At 44.7% G+C, this 17,799-nt stretch overlaps 1 protein-coding gene across 1 annotated transcript in view; it reads right to left on the bottom strand.

Moving 5' to 3' along the window:
- CNTLN (centlein) overlaps positions 1-17,799 on the bottom strand; it is a 204,403-nt gene that overhangs the window by 9,046 nt on the left and 177,558 nt on the right. Inside the window, exons 24-25 of the mRNA XM_045289198.1 lie at positions 8,883-9,068; positions 7,170-7,247 (exon numbers count right to left, since the gene is read on the bottom strand). Of these exons, the coding sequence (XP_045145133.1) occupies positions 7,170-7,247; positions 8,883-9,068 (264 nt within the window). The remainder of the gene's footprint in view (positions 1-7,169; positions 7,248-8,882; positions 9,069-17,799) is intronic.

Genomic DNA, 17,799 nt, shown 5'->3' with positions numbered 1-17,799 from the left:
GTGTGTGTGTGTGTGTGTGTGTGTGTGTGTGTGTGTGTGTTGTGCCAGTGCAATCACTGAGTACGTTTCTGTAGAGCTGTAAGGAGAAACTTTCATTTAACCTTCCGGCTGGGAGTTACTCTGTTTACAAAAGCCAGAGAGATTTATAAAGTCCTCACAGGGCCACACCGCAAGCCATTTCGTGGGAGGTGAGCATATTTTGCAGGGAGGACACTAGATTTCAGTGTTTGCAGGATCTGAAGCAACTAACGGGGGAGTATTTAAAGAAAAACCACTGATCCAAGGCTGTCCTTCGCGTTGTGAGCCAGTGGAGGCACGGAGAGAGGAACGTTGAGACAGTCGCCCTCGCCCGGGCCATTTTCTTGTGTTGAGACGGACGTGGGCTGAATGTGACGCAGGCGAGGAGACACAAATCACAACGACCATGGCAATGACAAAGCGTTGTCAAGCACATTGAGCCGCTGCTGGCTCAGGGTTGAACACTAACCGTAGTGAGGAAGCATGTTGTGGGAATGATGGTTTACTGCATGCTTTAATATATGCACATCACATAGGTACATGGGTATTTATGTATAGATGAGGGGGCTTCAAAACGATCATGGAAAATGGAAGGGAAAGGTATTGGGATTTTCCCCAGGACTTGTGTGTGTGTGTGTGTGTGTATATATCTGCCTATCAATTCTACGTAAGTGAATGGCTTCATAAATTTCGCAATTAACATATTTAAACTATTTCTTCACTGTCATCCACCCCTGCGTGATTGATGCACTCTGTGAAGTCGTTGGCTGTTCTCTGGAGGTCCTCCCTGTACCCCAAGCCTGCAGCAGTAGTGGCGTGTGAGAGGCCCTCAGGGCATATGCTGTTTAGAAGAATTCCATAGCACGGGCTCCCTTTGGTATCAACTCACTCTTTTGACTGCTTTCATAAAGTCCCAGGAACACAAGACTGTGTCAGGCTCTAAGGCCTGGCAGCACAACTAAATGCCCGTTATTAGAATGATAGTTTTGAAAAGCAGAACGAGAAGACCAAATTCGCCGTGTCCCCTAGTGAGAAGCGTGTCAAAAACGGATTCCTTATGTGGATGTGGAGCGGGGTCCATCAGTGTGGAAGAGGAACATGGCCTCCTGCCGGCGGGAATGACATGCGGAAGCAGGGAGTAGAAGAACCCGTTCTCCGCTGTCACGGTGCTGGACCGCAGACAGAAATCCCAAGGCCAGTGCTTTTCACTGTGATGGTTGGAGGCATAGCGTGCGCCCTGGAAGAACCCCAGAAAGATGGCTTTCCGAAAGCATTTGTTTTCTGCACATCCCACATGAAGGAGCTCCACTTTGAAACTGAGGGATCACTGTACCCGCATGCCATAAGATGTCCCCCTTGAGAGGGGCAGGCCAGTGGATGCACCCCACTATGCCGGACTCACCACTCTCCTCTCAGCATCTTCCTGTTGTCTTCCCCAGAAGGAAGCCTGCTTCCGCCAGCAGTAACTCCCCGTTTGTTCCCTGCCCCCGCTTGGCCGGCTTCTGGCCGAGGTTCATCTGTCTCTCTGGGCTGGATTGGCCATCCTGGACATTTCCATACACGAAATGTATTCATACTAAATGGGGTCTCCTGTGTCTGGCTTCTTTCACTCAGCGACATACCCTCAGGTTTCACCCACGTGTCAGCACTTTGTTCCTGTTCGTGGCTAAGACAATTCCACCCTAGGAAGAGGCCATGCTCACTTGCTGATTGGTGGAGGGACATGCAGGTCGTTTCCACTTTGATGCCGCTGTGGGCACTGACCAGCCAGGTTTTGCATGCACACATACGTCCATTTCTCGGAGGCCTAGGGAAGGGTGGAACTGTGGGCCACATGGCAGTCCCCGGGTCACTCTCTGTGTGCATAGCAGTCGCCCCATTTGACAATCCTGCCAGCAGCTGAGTGAGGGCTCTGCTTTCTCCACAGCCTTGCCCACCACTTGCTACTGCCATGCTAGGAGGGGTGAAGGCCTATCTCATTGTGATTTTGATCTCCGTTTCCCTAATGGCTAATGGTGATGAGCTGTGTGTGTGTGCGCGTGTTTAATGAATACTGGTGCATCTTTTGGAATAAATACCTATTTAAATCCTGTGCTCATTTTTCATCACAATTTAATCTCTTTATTGTTCAACGGTAAGCATTTGAAATGGGTTTTAAATGGTGAAATTGTTCTGAGAATAAAACTCACTGCTGTAGAGCATTTCCATCTCACAGCAACCCTACCGGACAGCACAGAACTGCTCCCCAGGGTTTCTCAGACTGTAAATCTTCACAGGTGCAGACAGCCTCATCCTTCTCCCATTGAGAAGCTGGTGGGTTTGAACCACTGATCTTGAAGTTAGCAGTCCACTATTTAAACCACTGTGCCACCAAGATCCCTGCACTGAGAATACCAACCAACTTCCATCAAGTCCTTTCTGACCATTCTGATTCACAGCTACCTTCCAGGGTAGAGTAGAACTGGGCCCTAAGGTTTCTGAGGCTGTAAGTCCTCATGGGAGGAGACAGCCTCATCTTTTTCCTTTGGAGTAGCTGATGGGTTCAAACTGCTGACCTTGCATTTAGCAGCCACACTCATAACTCACTATACCACCAGGGCTCCTGCACTGAGAACAGATGGACACAGAATCGATGAAACACCATGGATCTTTGAGTGGTAATGAAATCTACCTACTTACTGTCTATAGCTGCAATTGCTATTTATCTTCTACCAACTTCAACTGCTCTACTCAAAAACTCCTCTTGAAAGCAATTTTATTGTGACATAATCCACACATATCATACAATTCAGCAGTTCAATCATATCAAGAAGAGTTGTACAATCATTACCAGAATCAATTTTAGAGCACGTTCTTCTTGTACTCCTCGTGATTAGCTCCCCATTTCCCCCAAACCTCTGCCATGTTCCCAAGAAACCATGCATCCAGTTACTGTCTCTAGAGATACACCGTCCTGCAGTTATCTCCCAAAGAAAACACACTAAAGAGCTGACGACAATAACAAAACAGAGAAAAACCTCCACTGAAAAGAAAGCAGAAAATACTTAAAAACTAGAACAAGAAAACGAGTCAAAAAAGGAGATCAAATGATACTGTGTTAAGTTCAAAACAAACTGCATCTGCCCTAATGCCCTCTGCATGACAGCAAGGCTGCTCATGCGCACCGTGGTCTAAGTTCAGAGGGGATTCAGTGGCGGCGTGACACGTGAATGTCCCCTGGGTTTTTAAAAAACCGGAAGCAACCTTTAAATGGGTCCAAGGGTAGATAAACTATTACATTTTAACCTAACTACATATACTGTCATCATCTCTACATTGTTCTCTGTCTGACAACAAGCCAAGTCACCTCCCTCAACTCTGGCTGGAAGGGATCCACCACCGGAAACAGAATCTACGTGTGGATGCTGCAGATGGATTCTGAGCTTCCCTTGTCATCCATAGCCTTCTTCAGACAAGGTGTTCTCAGGTAGAGTATGAAACTCGCTCATCTTTGGTTTCTGCTTTTTAAAGACATAATCATTTTATCGGGAGCTCTTACAGATATTATAACAAGCCATAATTCAAATAGATCAAGCATGATTGTACAATTGCTGCCACCATCATTTTCAAAACATTTTCTTTCTTCTTGGACTCTTTGATATCAGGTTTCTGCTTTCTAACCACCTTTATCTCCTATTCTGTTAAGGATTCGTCACCAAGCCATGGACCATAGCCCATTCCTTCCCTCTATCCCTACGGCCTCAGGGGGACCCTATAGGACAGGGCAGAGCTGGCTCTGCGGGTTTCTGAGACTATCAATCTTTATGGGAGCAGAAAGCCTCATTTTTCTCTGACAGAGTGGATGGTGGGTTCAAACTGCTGATCTTGCAGGTAGTAGCTCAACAGGTAACCCATAATGCCACCGGGCTCTGAGGTGAAGTAGGCTGAATGGCAGCGAGTTTACTCCTATGCCCAGGGTACCACTGGCTCTCATTGCACCTCTTCTCTTGTCTCCCTGCTATAAGATGACCCCAGAGTATCTCTCTCAAGTACATACACAGCATCCCAGAACACACACCTTGCCTGATTAAATGATGATGGAGCATGGTCCCAGTCTAGCTTCCCTCTCCTGGTATCTCCAAACTACAGGAAAAGTCGTTGGTGGTTCTCTTAGTAGAATCATTAAATTCCTAGTTTGTTTCTCCCATATAATATGAAAAGCTAAGAGGAAGTTGTTAAAGGGAAAAGAAGGAATCGTACAGGTGAAAGTGTTCAAAGCCATGAAAGGGCAGCTGTGCCACAGAACAATGAAAGCAGACATTGGGAAGATATGAGTGAGTGAGTGAGTGTCACCCTGACTAGTAGAGACTGTGGGGGACAAAGACTGCGTGCAGACAGGTATCCAAACACAAGGTTTCCCATGGCGTGGGGCCTCCAGGCAAGGAAGGATATTTCCATCTGTGTTGAAAGCCCATGGGTTACACGTGTGGAGCTGTGAGGCCCCATGCTCTTCTGGTGAGGTGCAGCGGTGGGTACCCTCGTTAGGTGGCTCTACACTGCCGCATGGCCGAGCAGGATTCTGTGTTGCAATGAATATTTTATCACTGCACAACTTCTGCAAACTGTGCGTGGAGACAAGTCTTTAGCAATTCTGTGGCCCAAACCTTGACAGAATGGCAAATCCTCAGGGGCAGATTCGCTTCTGTCATCTCAATTATCAGTAGCGCCCGACTCTGAGGATGGGCACCAAAGAAAAGCATGCCCACAACGTCCACAGCTTTAACAATGAACACCAGCATTACATTCATCGTTATTCTGAGGGGGCACGAGCTCGAGTCTTCCAGCTTCACCGTGTAAGGATCACAGGAATCAGCTCCGAGGAGCAGAGAGGCATGCCGCCTGGACGTTGTTCCACTGCTGCCCACATGACCCTGTGAGCACCTCTCAGACTTGGAGGGAGAAGAAGAAGAAAAGGAGCAGAAGCCGTAACAACAAGACACCGAGGAGGCAAGGGAAACCTTTTCTAAAATTCAGGACAACTATAATTGCTGGAATGGAAAAAGAAGAAATCTAGGCTGAGGCCAAAAAAAAAAAAAAAGGGTTTTCCATTGTATAGATTTTTCTCTTGGGCATGATTATAAAATGACATTCAAGTGCAACCAAGGAAGTCCCGATTTTTTTACCCCTCTCACAAAATTCAGAGACATCAGCAAAACCACCTGTCAGTAATAAAAATAAAAAAGTCTTTGACTTTTTAAATGTTATCCTACTGTCACAGTGGAATAAAATTAGCTTGAAAAATGAACTGCAGGCCCGGGACGCAGTTCATTATGGAGCCTGGCGGCGGCAGCAGCAGCTTCCCCGTGTTCATAAAGGCGCTCCACTAAATTTCCCTCCAGTCAATAATTAGGAGTCCACAAATAAACCTGAGCAATTAAATCAATACTGCCAGGCAATTATATTCCAGAGGCCAGGCTCAGTGGCACAAAAAGGCACTACATCAAACTGCAGCATTAAGCGGTCTGATGTCATTTGCAACAGGGTTTTTTTGGCCCGAGCTGGAAAGCAGAAGCATCTGTTTGGATGACGTTGGGCTGGGTCTGGGCCTTGCGCCGTGTCACCATCGTCAGGGGTCCCGTGTCAGGGCAGCGTTCGTACATTTCATGAAGCTGTGCCCAGATGCACTCACGGTCTTTTTTGGTCGTGAATGATGAAATCGACGCTTAATTGAACAGGCAAGGTCGTTCGTACTTACAAGTTGAGCAGTGCAACATCCCTTAAAAGGTCATTATTCTAAAAAAGAATTCTCCAGCTGCACAGAATTCCAAACTCCATCAGGCGTGAGCTCTCCTGGGGTGTGCCAGGCCCTGGCTGGGGTCTGGGCCCTCGCCTGGTGAAGAAATGGCCTTTCTTGGAAAGCCAGCCGTCCCTGGGAAAGGCAGCTCCTGTGCCCCGCCCTGGGCCTGAACAGCGCTGAGCACACAAGGCGATTCTCCCTGGGGAGCGCTTCAACAAGCGATCGCACAGACAGGGCGAGCATGAGTGTCTTTTCATCTGAGGCGTGGGCAGTATGACTGGGTTTCATGACGCGCAGAGAGACCTCCGCGGTCAGTGCACATGGAGACGAGTGACGGCCATGCGCCGGCTTCTGTGTCCAGTGGGCCCGCGGATGTGTGGTTCGCAGGCACTCTGGAGAAGGTGCGGGCCCGTGATGCTTTCCTTGCTGTTGTGCTGACAGATAGTTCGCTTTTAAAAATTCCACTTCACTTCAAGAAGTAAACAATTAGGGCGAGCCGAAAAGCGGGGTAACGACCGAGCTGTGGACTGCCTTGCGTGCTGTCAGTGATGTGGAAACAAAAGCGGGCCCTGACTAGAAAGCAGGGCTCTCACCTGCCAATAAACTGCTCTTGATCACTTACAATAGGAGCGCATCCCAGCAGACGATCTGCGCATTAAAAAAACACTTGAAGGGAAGGGAAAGTACCACGCAGGTCACAGCAGCAGGTCTCCACAGACCCCGTGGGGAGCTCGGCCCGGCCCGGCCTTGTCATCCTCCACGCGGCTTTCCACTCGGCCCAGAAAACGTCGATAGGAAAATGTTGGAGGGGCCTCTGGTGGAAATTTTTTCATTCTTTCTGCATTGACAGGATGCCAAATCAATATTTACTTCCCACTAACAAGCTGCTCGGGGTCTCAGTAGAAAATATTGTAGCGAATGCGGGAAGACACAGTAATAAACAGCTGTCTGGCTGTGAGGAAAACATGAATTGACTGGAAACAGGCCCATCGTCAAAGGTCACGGAAACCATGAACTCCTCAGGTGTCCGTATCAACTACTGACTTTAAAGACACACGGCGAGAATCTCTTCTCCTAAGAGGGCTGAGAGAGCGGACCTGCTTCCGTCTCGCAAGCCTCGCTGGCTGACTGGATAATGAAATTAATGCATTTGCTCAACCCCGTCCCGTGTTGACTCCTTCCCAGGGCATTCGCTTCATTTGTGAAGCCCGAAAGTACAAATCGAGGGCTAGCTTTGCTGTCTGCTTGTTGGATGGCTTCTGTACCTAACAGCCGCAAGTAAGCAATGTGTTAAGTGCTTACACACAGTAAACCTGTGAAGGCTTGGACCTCTTCTCTGGCAAGTTTTAATCCGTGAACGCGAAAAGCAAAGTACCTGTCCTTCGAGAAGTTTCTGAATGTACAGCAGCCACTCCTTATCATTCTCGGCATCTGTCTTTGCTCTCTCAATTTCCTAGAGGGGAAAGAAAGAAAAACACTGATGCCAACTGCATTCTTATCAATTTGACCCTACTGTGAGGGGTTCAGTAAATCTAGAGGGAGATTGGTAGCACTGCATTGCACAAAGCCCGGCCTGTCCCTCACAGTAGGGATAACTCCACCCGGACTTCTTAATACTTCTCAATACTTAAAGCACTGTCTCTATGATTCACAATGGACTGCAGGAATGTTTTGTGTTTGCTTTCACAGTGTGGTGCAGGTCCAGAAGACAGGATGAAAATCATCTCTACAGGAGTTTTTTGGATTTTGAGTCTAAGAATTCGTGGGCGTTTAGCACCTTTGCAAGTTGTGGATCTGTTCTGCTCCAGAATGTCCCTGGGAAGGCTGGGGCGGCTAACAGATAATTCCATCACCTTATCCACAATCAATGCTCATGGAAGCAGCAGGCAAGAGATCAAAAGATGCACTGCATTGGGTAAATCTGCTGCACAAGCCCTCCCTAGATGAATGAAAAGCAAAGATGTTACTTTGAAGACTAAGGGGGGCCTGACCCAAGCCATGGTGTTTTAAATGGTCCCACATGCGTGTGAAAGTTGGACACTGAATAAGGAAGACCGAAGAAGAAGCAATGCACTTGAATAACAGTGCTGGCCAAGACTATCGCAAGTGTCCTGGACCGCGACAAGGGCAAACGGGAAGAAGGACAGCCGGAGTGCTCCGTAGAGGCGAGGATGGTCAGACTTTGTCTTGCATACTCTGGACAGATTGTCAGGAGAGACCAGTCCCTGGAGAAGGAGGTCATGCTTGGTCAAGTGGAGGGGCTGTGAAAAAAGAGGAAGGCAGGCCCTCAAGGAGAAGGACTGATAACAATGGGCTCAGGCCTAGGATAAAGTGGGAGGACAGTGCACACCCTCGTTGGGTGCGTTTAGTTCTGTCCCGCACAGGGTCACGATGGGCGGGAACCCACCCCATGGCACCCAACAACAAGAACGAATGTAGTCATTCTGCAAGTAGCTTATTGAGAACAAATCTATCTTCATTTTTTTAAACCTTTAAACCCTTTAATCTTTCCAAACAATCAAAATCTAACATTTGTATATTGTGTGTACACCAGAAGGGGATGCTCAGGAAATAGTAACTTTTTCACATCGGTGTCCTACCCACGAGGTGCTGAAATAACTGCTGAAGACATGTATTTAAAGCCACACGATAGCAATAAATATCCTTTTCTCTTTAAAGCGATCAACAACCTTAGTCAAAGAAGTCAACAGATTCACTACAATTTAAAATCTGGCACAGAAGGAAAAACGTCTCTAATGATGACTCAGCTTAATAAGATCCATTCCAACCAGCTTAATTTAAAGTGATAGTTTACAAGATATAGAATATGATTAACTAAATTAACAAAAAGGGGGGAGACAAAGGTTAAAGGGCTTGAACAAGACGTAGTTTTAAAGGTGATGAGGACTGGTCTACTTCTCTATGGCAATCTTGACAGGGTGGCTAGTACTTCTCATTGACCCATTAAGAGTCTTACCTTCATGAACTGTTTCTGAAGGATGCAATTCTTAGGATTACATAGGAAAAGTGAGTACCTTAATTCAATATGTCAACAGCCCTTTATTGACCGACATCTGGTTGATCTTACCATGTCATCGTCTGTGTCCAGTATTTCCTCTAGGTCAGACCGTGAGATGTTTAGGATGGAAGCCGCCAGGGTTTGTGCTCTGTGAGTTGAGGTTTTGGACGCAGCCCTGGATTTCTGCCTTTTCTTAAGCTCTCGGATTTGTCGCCGTAACACCAGCACATCGTTCTGTAGTTCTTTCGCCAGTGCCTGCAGCATAATGGAGAAAGTGTGGTGCCTATGGTGCCAGAGCAAGGGCAAGGCAGTCGCTGCACAAGCGTGCAGAAGCGAACTAGAGTAGCACTCTGTATTGACGTTGACGCCCCGTGCAGTAGTATACGGGGTTGCCCTATGCTCTGCCAGCGTGCAGTAGATGCCCTCTCTTGTAACCTCCATTGGAGCGACTTGGAGGGTTACCCAGAGCGCTCCAGTTCCTCTTTCAGACCGAACAGCCGCTACCTGAGGCACAAGGAGAGCCTGCATCAGGGAGGCTCCCGTTGTTCATGCCATCACGTAACTACTCCAACCAAGCGAGCTGATGCCCCCAGTCTGAAACACTCGTGTATTAAACAGTTACATGATTTATGTCGTTATAACACCACTCACCAAATATGAATGTAGATATTCATTTCTATTTTATAAAAACTCAGAAATCCTTGGGAAGGACTCGATAAAAATAAGTTGAGTAAAAATGCAATGAAATTATGCACGGGCAAGAAAGCTATCAGAGAGTGGGGAAAAGAAAAAACAAAGTGAAACGCCTCAGACTGGTTCACAGGTGTTTCTGGGCTCTCGCGTTTGAGAAATCAAAAAGGACTAGCCCACACCTAGTCTGTGTGCAGCACAGAAAGTTGCTCTTTACGCTGGGCAGACGGAGCTCTGGGCCTGGGTGCGTGGTTGGATGAGTAATCTAGTCTGGATAGACTTGGGCTGCTTTCCATCTTTTGCTAGCTCAAGCAACGTTGTTATAAATAATGGATGAGAGTGCTCATATCAATTTTGCATTTCTAAGATATACCCCTAGAAGTGGAAGTTCTGAATCAAAGGTGTGCGCATCACTGTAATTTTGATAGCTGTTGCTTAATTCTATCCCTCTCTTCAAAATAGTACCAAGCTATACCTTCACAAAGTATGTACCTGTTTCTTTACACTCTTAGAAAATCACTAATGTGCTATTGTAATGTAGTTTGTTTTCCAGTGTATTTTAAAGTTTTATTTCTTTTATTATAAGTGAGGTTGAACATCAACTTTATATTTGTCCATTTCTTTTAGTGGTTTATAGAAGTTCTTTCTACATTTAGGAAATATTCATAGCATTTATATCATTTTTTTCACAACTTATTTTTCCTTTGTCAGTAATAGAATTTATGCAAAGCCAAAACAACATTGTGTTTATACTCAAATTAATCTATCATTCCCTTTCTACCTTTTCCTTTTTCCGTTTTACATTTTATTGGGCGCTCTTACAGATATTATAACAATCCATAATTCAATCAGGTCAAGAAGCATAATTGTACAATTGCTGCCAGCATCATTTTCATACCATTGTCTTTCTTTTTGAATTCTTTGATATCAGCTCTCGTTTACCTCCTTCCTCCCCCAGGAATCCTTATTTTTATATATTATTATTATTTATTCTACCTTTTCAATGTAATATGATCCTTTAAAAAATTCTCTACATGTAAAAGAATGTTCTACATCATGATGTTTTCTTCTAATACATTTGTCTTTATTTCTCACTTCTAAATTTTTATCCATTTGTAGTTGTTCAGAAAGTTATTACATAAAATCATAAATGTCCCAACACCACTTATTAAATAACCCATAATTTCCCCACAGAAATACATTTAGATTAGGTCCTGGACGTGCTATTTCATTCCATATTTGTCCTTTTACCAGTGAAGCTTTATGCTATGTTTTAACTAGTGGGGATTTAGAATACATGTTAACGTGTGTTAGGGCTGTCTCCTTATTACCCGTCTTTTTCATGTTTTTCCTAGTACCTTTCAGTGTCTCGCACATGCATGTGCAGACACCTGTGAAGCCATCATGATCTAGCCACGCATTTCCACTTGGTTTAGCTCACGTTTTCAGTTGTGCTCTTGCTCTTTCAGGTAGCTACGCATTCCTGCTTTCGGCTGCGGGGTTGTGTTTCTCAGGTAGCTTGAGTCGCGTGTCTGTCTCACCTGCCAGTTTGATTTCACTTGCTCCTCTTGCCTCGCCGTCTCCTTTTTCGATTGAGTCTGCCTTGTGGACTTGCTTCTTAGGAGGGAATGTTTGATCGATGTGAAATGTTTTCGTTCATTCATATAGTAACGCGTACTATTTTCATCTGCTCTATGGCAACTCCCCTCTAGCGAAACATCTTCTCCTGCCCTTTCCTGCTCCAGCTCCGCGCCACCCCCCCACTCCCCCCACCCCCGCCCCCTTATGCTGAAACACCTGGAGAGCGACTGTGCTGGTTGCTCCTGCAGGACTCATTTCCAGAGTTTTCCCTTCTGGTTTGATTACTCACCCTTCCATTCCTAGGATAACCTGCATTTCAAAATGATGTTAAATCCTTTCCAGCTGCTATTGGATTTAAATGACTGTGCTGTTGAAGATCACTGCATTTATGTTCATGAAACACAGTCGGTAACCTTCTTTTCTCGCAGGTCGTACCTTCAGGGCTGTTCTCTCAGTGCCGTGGAGTCTGGTCTGGCTCTTCATGACTGTATCGGGCTGGGTAGAACGGGCCCTCTGGGTTTCCAGAACTGTGACTGTGGGGACAGGAGGCCTTATCTTTCTCCAGAGAAGCAGCTGGTGGTTTTGAACTGTTGACCTTGCTGTTAGCAGCCACACCACCAGGGTTGTGTTCTTCATACCATGATTTGGGAAATGCTTTTCCTCCTTTTTAAGAAAAAGCTTGTAAAAGATTGTTGTTGATTTTTCACCTTAAGTATCTGAACGAATTTATCAGTGAAACCAGCTGGGCTCGAAGAGTGTGTACTTGCAAAGAAAATGCAGTGTCTTTAGTAATACAGAGCATTCAGATGGCCAGTGTCCTCTTCTGTTGATGATGGGAGGCCAATCTGGACCATCGTGGATGCTCACTTCCTCCTGGTGGTTCCTCAGGGAGCCGAGGGGTGTTAGTCTGGGTAGACTAGGAAACAAATCCACAGAAACTCATATGTATATAAGAGAGGGTTTTATATAAAGGGTAAGTGTACATTCAGAAAGCATCCCAACCCAGTGCTGCCCAAGCCCATAAGTCCAACATTAGCCCATATGTCCGACACCAATCTACAAAGTCCTCCTCAAACTCACAAAACACACACAATGACGCCCATTGCAGGAGGAAAGCCGAATCAGTGAACATGCAAGCATCTCAGCGCTGGCAAGGGTCTCCACACAGCTGCTCCAGCACCCAGGGCTGCATCAGGGTATGTCCCCGTGGCTTCTCCTCAGGGATGTCTTGCAGGAAGTGAGCCTTGCCAGCTGAAGCAGGGAACTGGCTAAGGCAACTGCACCCTGGTCCGACCATCAGCGAGCAAGAGACCCGAGAACTAGAAAGGCGAGGCTCACCAAGCCATTTATCTCTCCGCTCTTCAATTAACCCCACATGTTTACTGGCCAGGTCGGCACAATAAACCTTAACTAAACTATCTCGGGAGGAAACGACACTGAGTGAGTCGCAGGAAAGAGTAAGGCAGGCAATACTCAACCTTGGACCCCCAGATGTAACACTGTGGTGGGACGTGGCTTCTCTCTTGGATAGCTCTCTATCACAGCCAGCTTAGGTGGTTCAGGAAGGCCCCTCTGTCGGAAGCTCGGCCATGATGCATATCACAGAGGAACACCCAGACTTCCCTGAGGAATCCAGGGAGTTCCGGGGATGCATGCAATCTAGTTCAACTTCTCTGCCCATCTGTGAGACTGTGACATCCCCACACGACAGGACCGAGTCACCTGAATGATTGCATTTCCTGGTATAAAATATTTCATGCAATTATCTTCAAGTGCTTGTAGTTGATCTTTTCAAAGAACCACTCTGTGGGTATTTTAAAGTATGAAAACTGCAGGTAGCGCTTCAAAACGCTGCATCAGTTTCCACTCCCCTGAGAAGCAAGTCAGAGTGTTCCCCTTTATCCTGTCCATTTCGGATTTCAAAAATCTGTAATGGGCTTAGAGTTTTTCAGCCTGATATCAAATAGTCAAGAAATTACATTTAATTTTTTACTTTGAATATTCGGATTCCTAGTAAGGTTAAGAATGCTTTCCACATTTATTAGTTACCTGTCTTTCTTTAGTGAATTGTTTTTATTATCTGTCCCTATTTCTATTGGGTGCTTTGTCTTCTACTGATCTGTAGGAATCCGTGATCTATTCTGGATAATAAATAGATTGTACACAGGTGTACATATTCTCACAGGTGGGCACTAATCTTTCACTTTCTCACATGGCTTAGATGTTTTTACATAATCATGGCTTCTATTTATATCCTTATGGATTATAGGTTTTATGTTTTAATTATGGATTTTCTTTTCCTAGAACAAGATTATGTAATTTTTAAAATATTTTAATTCTTTTATTCTTTGGTTTTAGTCTTTCTATTTGTGGTGTGTGTGAAGTATTATGAAACCACAATACTACTTTTTGAATGAAGAGTCATTTCCCTAAGTCATTACTTTACCCTTACACTAATTCTGAAATACAAAATACAATCTTTATGTTCAAAATTCCCTGAAATTCTTATACCATTCAAATGCTCTATTTATCTACTTACCAGTCATGTTTTATGTACTACAGCTTTACAGCATGTTTTAATGTTTATTTGTGGAAATTTTCCTCTTTATCACCCATCATGATTCTTCCTTCTATTTTCATACCTTTTCTCCATTTAATTTTAGAATCATTTTGTCTGGATCTGAGACTGAACTTATAATATAGATGACTGTTGGAATGAATCCTATTTACAGTATTGATTCTTTTCAGGAAAACAGCATATCTGAATTTATCCATGGCTGTTTTATGTCTTCCAGTGCTGGTTATAGTGTGCTTTGTAGTTTTAAAACATTCTTGGAAGGCTAATTCCTGGGCATCTGGCAGTTATTTTCATTACAGAAATTTAAAAATAGATTTTTCTAATATGTTATTACTCATAAATGCTGTTTATTTTGTATGGTGGCCTTCTGTTGAACTCCTTGCTTAGTAATTATCTGATTAGTTCTGATACTTTATAATTCGATACCTTTTCCTTTTCTACTTGACAGTCATGTCACTGACAAATTACGCGTTTGTTGTGTAATTTCCCACAAGTAGCTGTTTCTACTGCTTATTTGCATTTCCTGCACCTGCACCCTCCACCACCTCTGCTCCCATCTCCCTGGGAAGTAAAGAGAAATCACCAGATTCCAATCTACCCCCAAACAAGCATGCGAGCTCGGGCCTGTGGCGAGTCAGAAGAGGCACATTACCCAATTAAAAGCTCAAGCAGTATGCATTACAAAGATGAATATGACAGTGAGGAGGGCTGGCAGTCCCTGCCACATCAAGGGTTTTGGGTTTTTTTTTTTTAGCCTTAGTGATGTCAAAAATATGGTTTTAATCTCATCCTTTTAAATTTTTTTTCTGCATCTAGTTAGATATGTTTTTATTTCTTTTTAACCTATCAACCCTGCTGACTCCAGTAATGGCTGCTCAGAACTTCCTGTGTTCCTGCGATCAAACTTAGGGTTTCACAAAGTGTGGAGGTGCATCTGATTTGCCAGATGTTTAATTCAGGGCAATTCCTCTGTGCTCCAGTGAGGTTACCCCAGGCTTTATTTTTTGTGTAAGCTCTCCTGGTGTGATGCTGGTCTTAGGGTAATGCAAACTGAGTCTAGCACCTACAAAACACACAACACTCCTCTAGTTCTGTAATCCTTCCTCCCCCTCACTATTATGATCTCAGTCCTACCTCACAAATCCTGCTAGACAGGTGTACATACAGCAGTACAGATGAGAGCCTTCAATATACAGAATTCAGGATAGACAAACCCCTCAGTAACAGTAATGGGAGTAATGATTCCAGGAGGGTAGGGAAGGGAAAAGGGGAAGGAGGAACGGATGGCAATGATAGTGGAATAAACACCAGGATAGTAGGTTTAGGGATAGAATGGGCGGTACAAGAGATGTATTAATAATAACAATACATGATATATTAAGGGTTGGCGAGGGTGGCAGAGTGGGTGAGGGACGGAATAAAGAGGAGCTAATACCAAAGGGCTCAAGAAGAAAGATAATGTTTTGAAATTGTTGATGGCAACATTTGTACGTCTGCTTGATATAATGGATGTATGGATTGTTATAATATATGTAAGAGCTCCCAATAAAATGATTTATTAAAATAAAATAAAAAGTTGTAGCAGAACTTCCGATCTTTTTGAAAGCCTTAAAACAGATTTTATAGCACAAGACCTAACTACGACATGAATGTTTAGAGAATTCACTGGTAAGACTGTGCAAGACTGATGCATATCTTTGTATTATCTAATATTTAAAAGCAACCCTAACTTCAGAGAATAACATAAATATCCCCTTCACCCTGTGATTCTAAGACAGGCTAGTACTTTGCCATTTATGTTTCAGATTTAATTTTAAAAAGAAAAAACAAGCATGATGCACAGACGTTAGGATTCCTGTGTGCTGCTCTAGAAGCCCTGCAGTGAGTTTTAAGTTGGGCTGCTTGCCACACAGTCGGCAGTTCAAGCCCACACAGCTGCTCTGCAAGAGGAAGATGTAGTTTTCTGGTCCTGTAAGATTTACAGACTCTGAAACCCCCAGAGGCAGTTCTATCCTTCTCTCTAGAGTCACTGTGAGCCAGAACTGACTCTGGCAGTGAGAGTTTGATTGTGCTGCTCCCTGAGCTCATTTCCTTTGCCTGCCCAACTGCCCACAATTGGGCGTTCACCACTCCCATACCTGTGTACCACCTATCACAGCATACGCACATGCCCACAACGAACACATAGTAGGGGTATATGTCATGGCACCACACTCTACAGATGATGCTGCAGCTTGTCTTTCCTTTGTTCACATGTTCCACAGGTGTTGTGATTGGAGTCCTGGTGGCATTGTACATTGTGTTCAATTGCTAACAGCAAGGTTAGTGGTTCAAAGCCACCAGCCACTCCATAGAGATTGACAGCCTTGGAAACCCACATAGGATCCCTACCAGTCAAAACTGACTAGATGGTAGTGGGTTTGCTTTTCTGGATATCTATGTAACTCTGGTCCATTCGCCATGCAGTCCATTAGAAATATGTTCATTGCATGTATTTTATTAAACAATCCCGTTACAGAATCTCACGTAAAACATACTCCCATTGGGGTGTTTAGGTAGTTTCATTTGAAATCTGATCATTTATGTTACTTACATCATCTTTGAGTCAGTTTGGGTAGTTATTTTGTGAGCATTATCAACCACTCTGTTGAGGGTTTTCAACATACTGGCAGTTATACACACTATTTGCTTCTCATTTTAAAAGAGAATACAGAGACCTTAAAGATCCTAAGCAAGTATTTCTAAATTGCCAGATTGGGTGGTGTCAAGACTCCCACTCTGGTCTATTCCAGCGGTCTCAACCTGTGGGTTGAACGACCCTTTCACAGGAGTTGCCCGATTCATAACAGTAGCAAAATGACAGTGATGAAGTAGCAATGAAAATAATTTTATGGTAGGGGGTCACCACAACATGAGGCACTGTATGAAAGGGTGGTAGCATCAGGAAGGTTGAGAACCACTGGACTCTGTTCCGAGCAAGCAAGGTGCACAGAGCTGGGGAGACACGCACAAGCTCAGTGCTCGAGGGCTGGTCCTGGGACCCCCGATTCCTCGGTCGAGTGGTTTTACAGCCTTGCCCTATGTCTGAGGGGGGGGTGTTTCCCCCCAGGTTGATATGTATTTTTAAAAACACATTTCAACACTATCCCATATGCTGCGCTACTGGCATGTTTGCACTCATTCTAGGATATCGTCCTGTTTCGTTCACCAGGCTGATTTGCTGCTTTCTTCCTCTTTCCCCAGCCCTGCCTTCATGGCATGTGTTGGATTAATGGAACGTTCTGTATCCTTTCTCTTTTTATTCACTATTTTGAGGCCTAAGTATTTCCAGTCTTCTTGGGCTCACCTATAAAATCCCCAAGTGATGCAATCTTTATGAGTTTTAAAGCATACAATTTCAATTGGTATCTAGCATTCTCACCCTCCAGGGGTCCTCAGACTATGGCCCGTGGGCCACATGCGGCCTGCCGAGGACATTTATCTGGCCCGCCGGGTGTTTTTGCCCATTTTGTTTTTTTACTTCAAAATAAGATATGTGCAGTGTGCATAGGAATTTGTTCATAGTGTTGGGTTTTTTTTTAACTATAGTCTGGCCCTCCAACGGTCTGAGGGACAGTGAACTGGCCTCCTGTTTAAAAAGTTTGAGGACCCTGGCCCTATACTATTCCACCAAACCAAAGGAGAAGCTGAACTCTTTCTTGCCAACCCGCTCCCTCCACGTCTCATGCTGTGGCATGAAAGACAATGGCTGCTCTTTGGGGGCAGAGATAACTGAAGAAGTGAAAATAACCAAATCTTTTAAATACATGGAAGAAGAAAGCTTTTCTCTATCTAGAATAAACTACCTTCTTTCTACAGTTCAAACTGGTTCAAGTCCTTTCTGGCCAACCCCGAAAGCCCTCAAAGTGGACAAAAACTTCGTGAAACCAAATCGTTAATACAAAACATACTAGAAGCTTCAAGAAGTGTTTGCGTCAGCTGATTCGTGGTCCCTGGCCAGCCCCTAGTTCCACAGTAAGCAGAAACACCGAATGGAGCAAAAGAACAGTCTACAAATGTTCACTGACTTTCTGAAAAATCCCTGACGGCTGTCCAGCAATTCTTGACACACAGTGGGCTAGGAATTGTCCGAATGTT

This window comes from Echinops telfairi, unplaced genomic scaffold (assembly GCF_000313985.2).
Source record: "Echinops telfairi isolate 266 unplaced genomic scaffold, ASM31398v2 ScPeMD7_25;HRSCAF=90, whole genome shotgun sequence".
In the NCBI taxonomy this organism is placed as follows: Eukaryota; Metazoa; Chordata; class Mammalia; order Afrosoricida; family Tenrecidae; genus Echinops; species Echinops telfairi.
The sequence above is the reverse complement of the archived record's forward strand: the minus strand, read 5'-3'. Positions and strand labels throughout refer to the sequence as shown.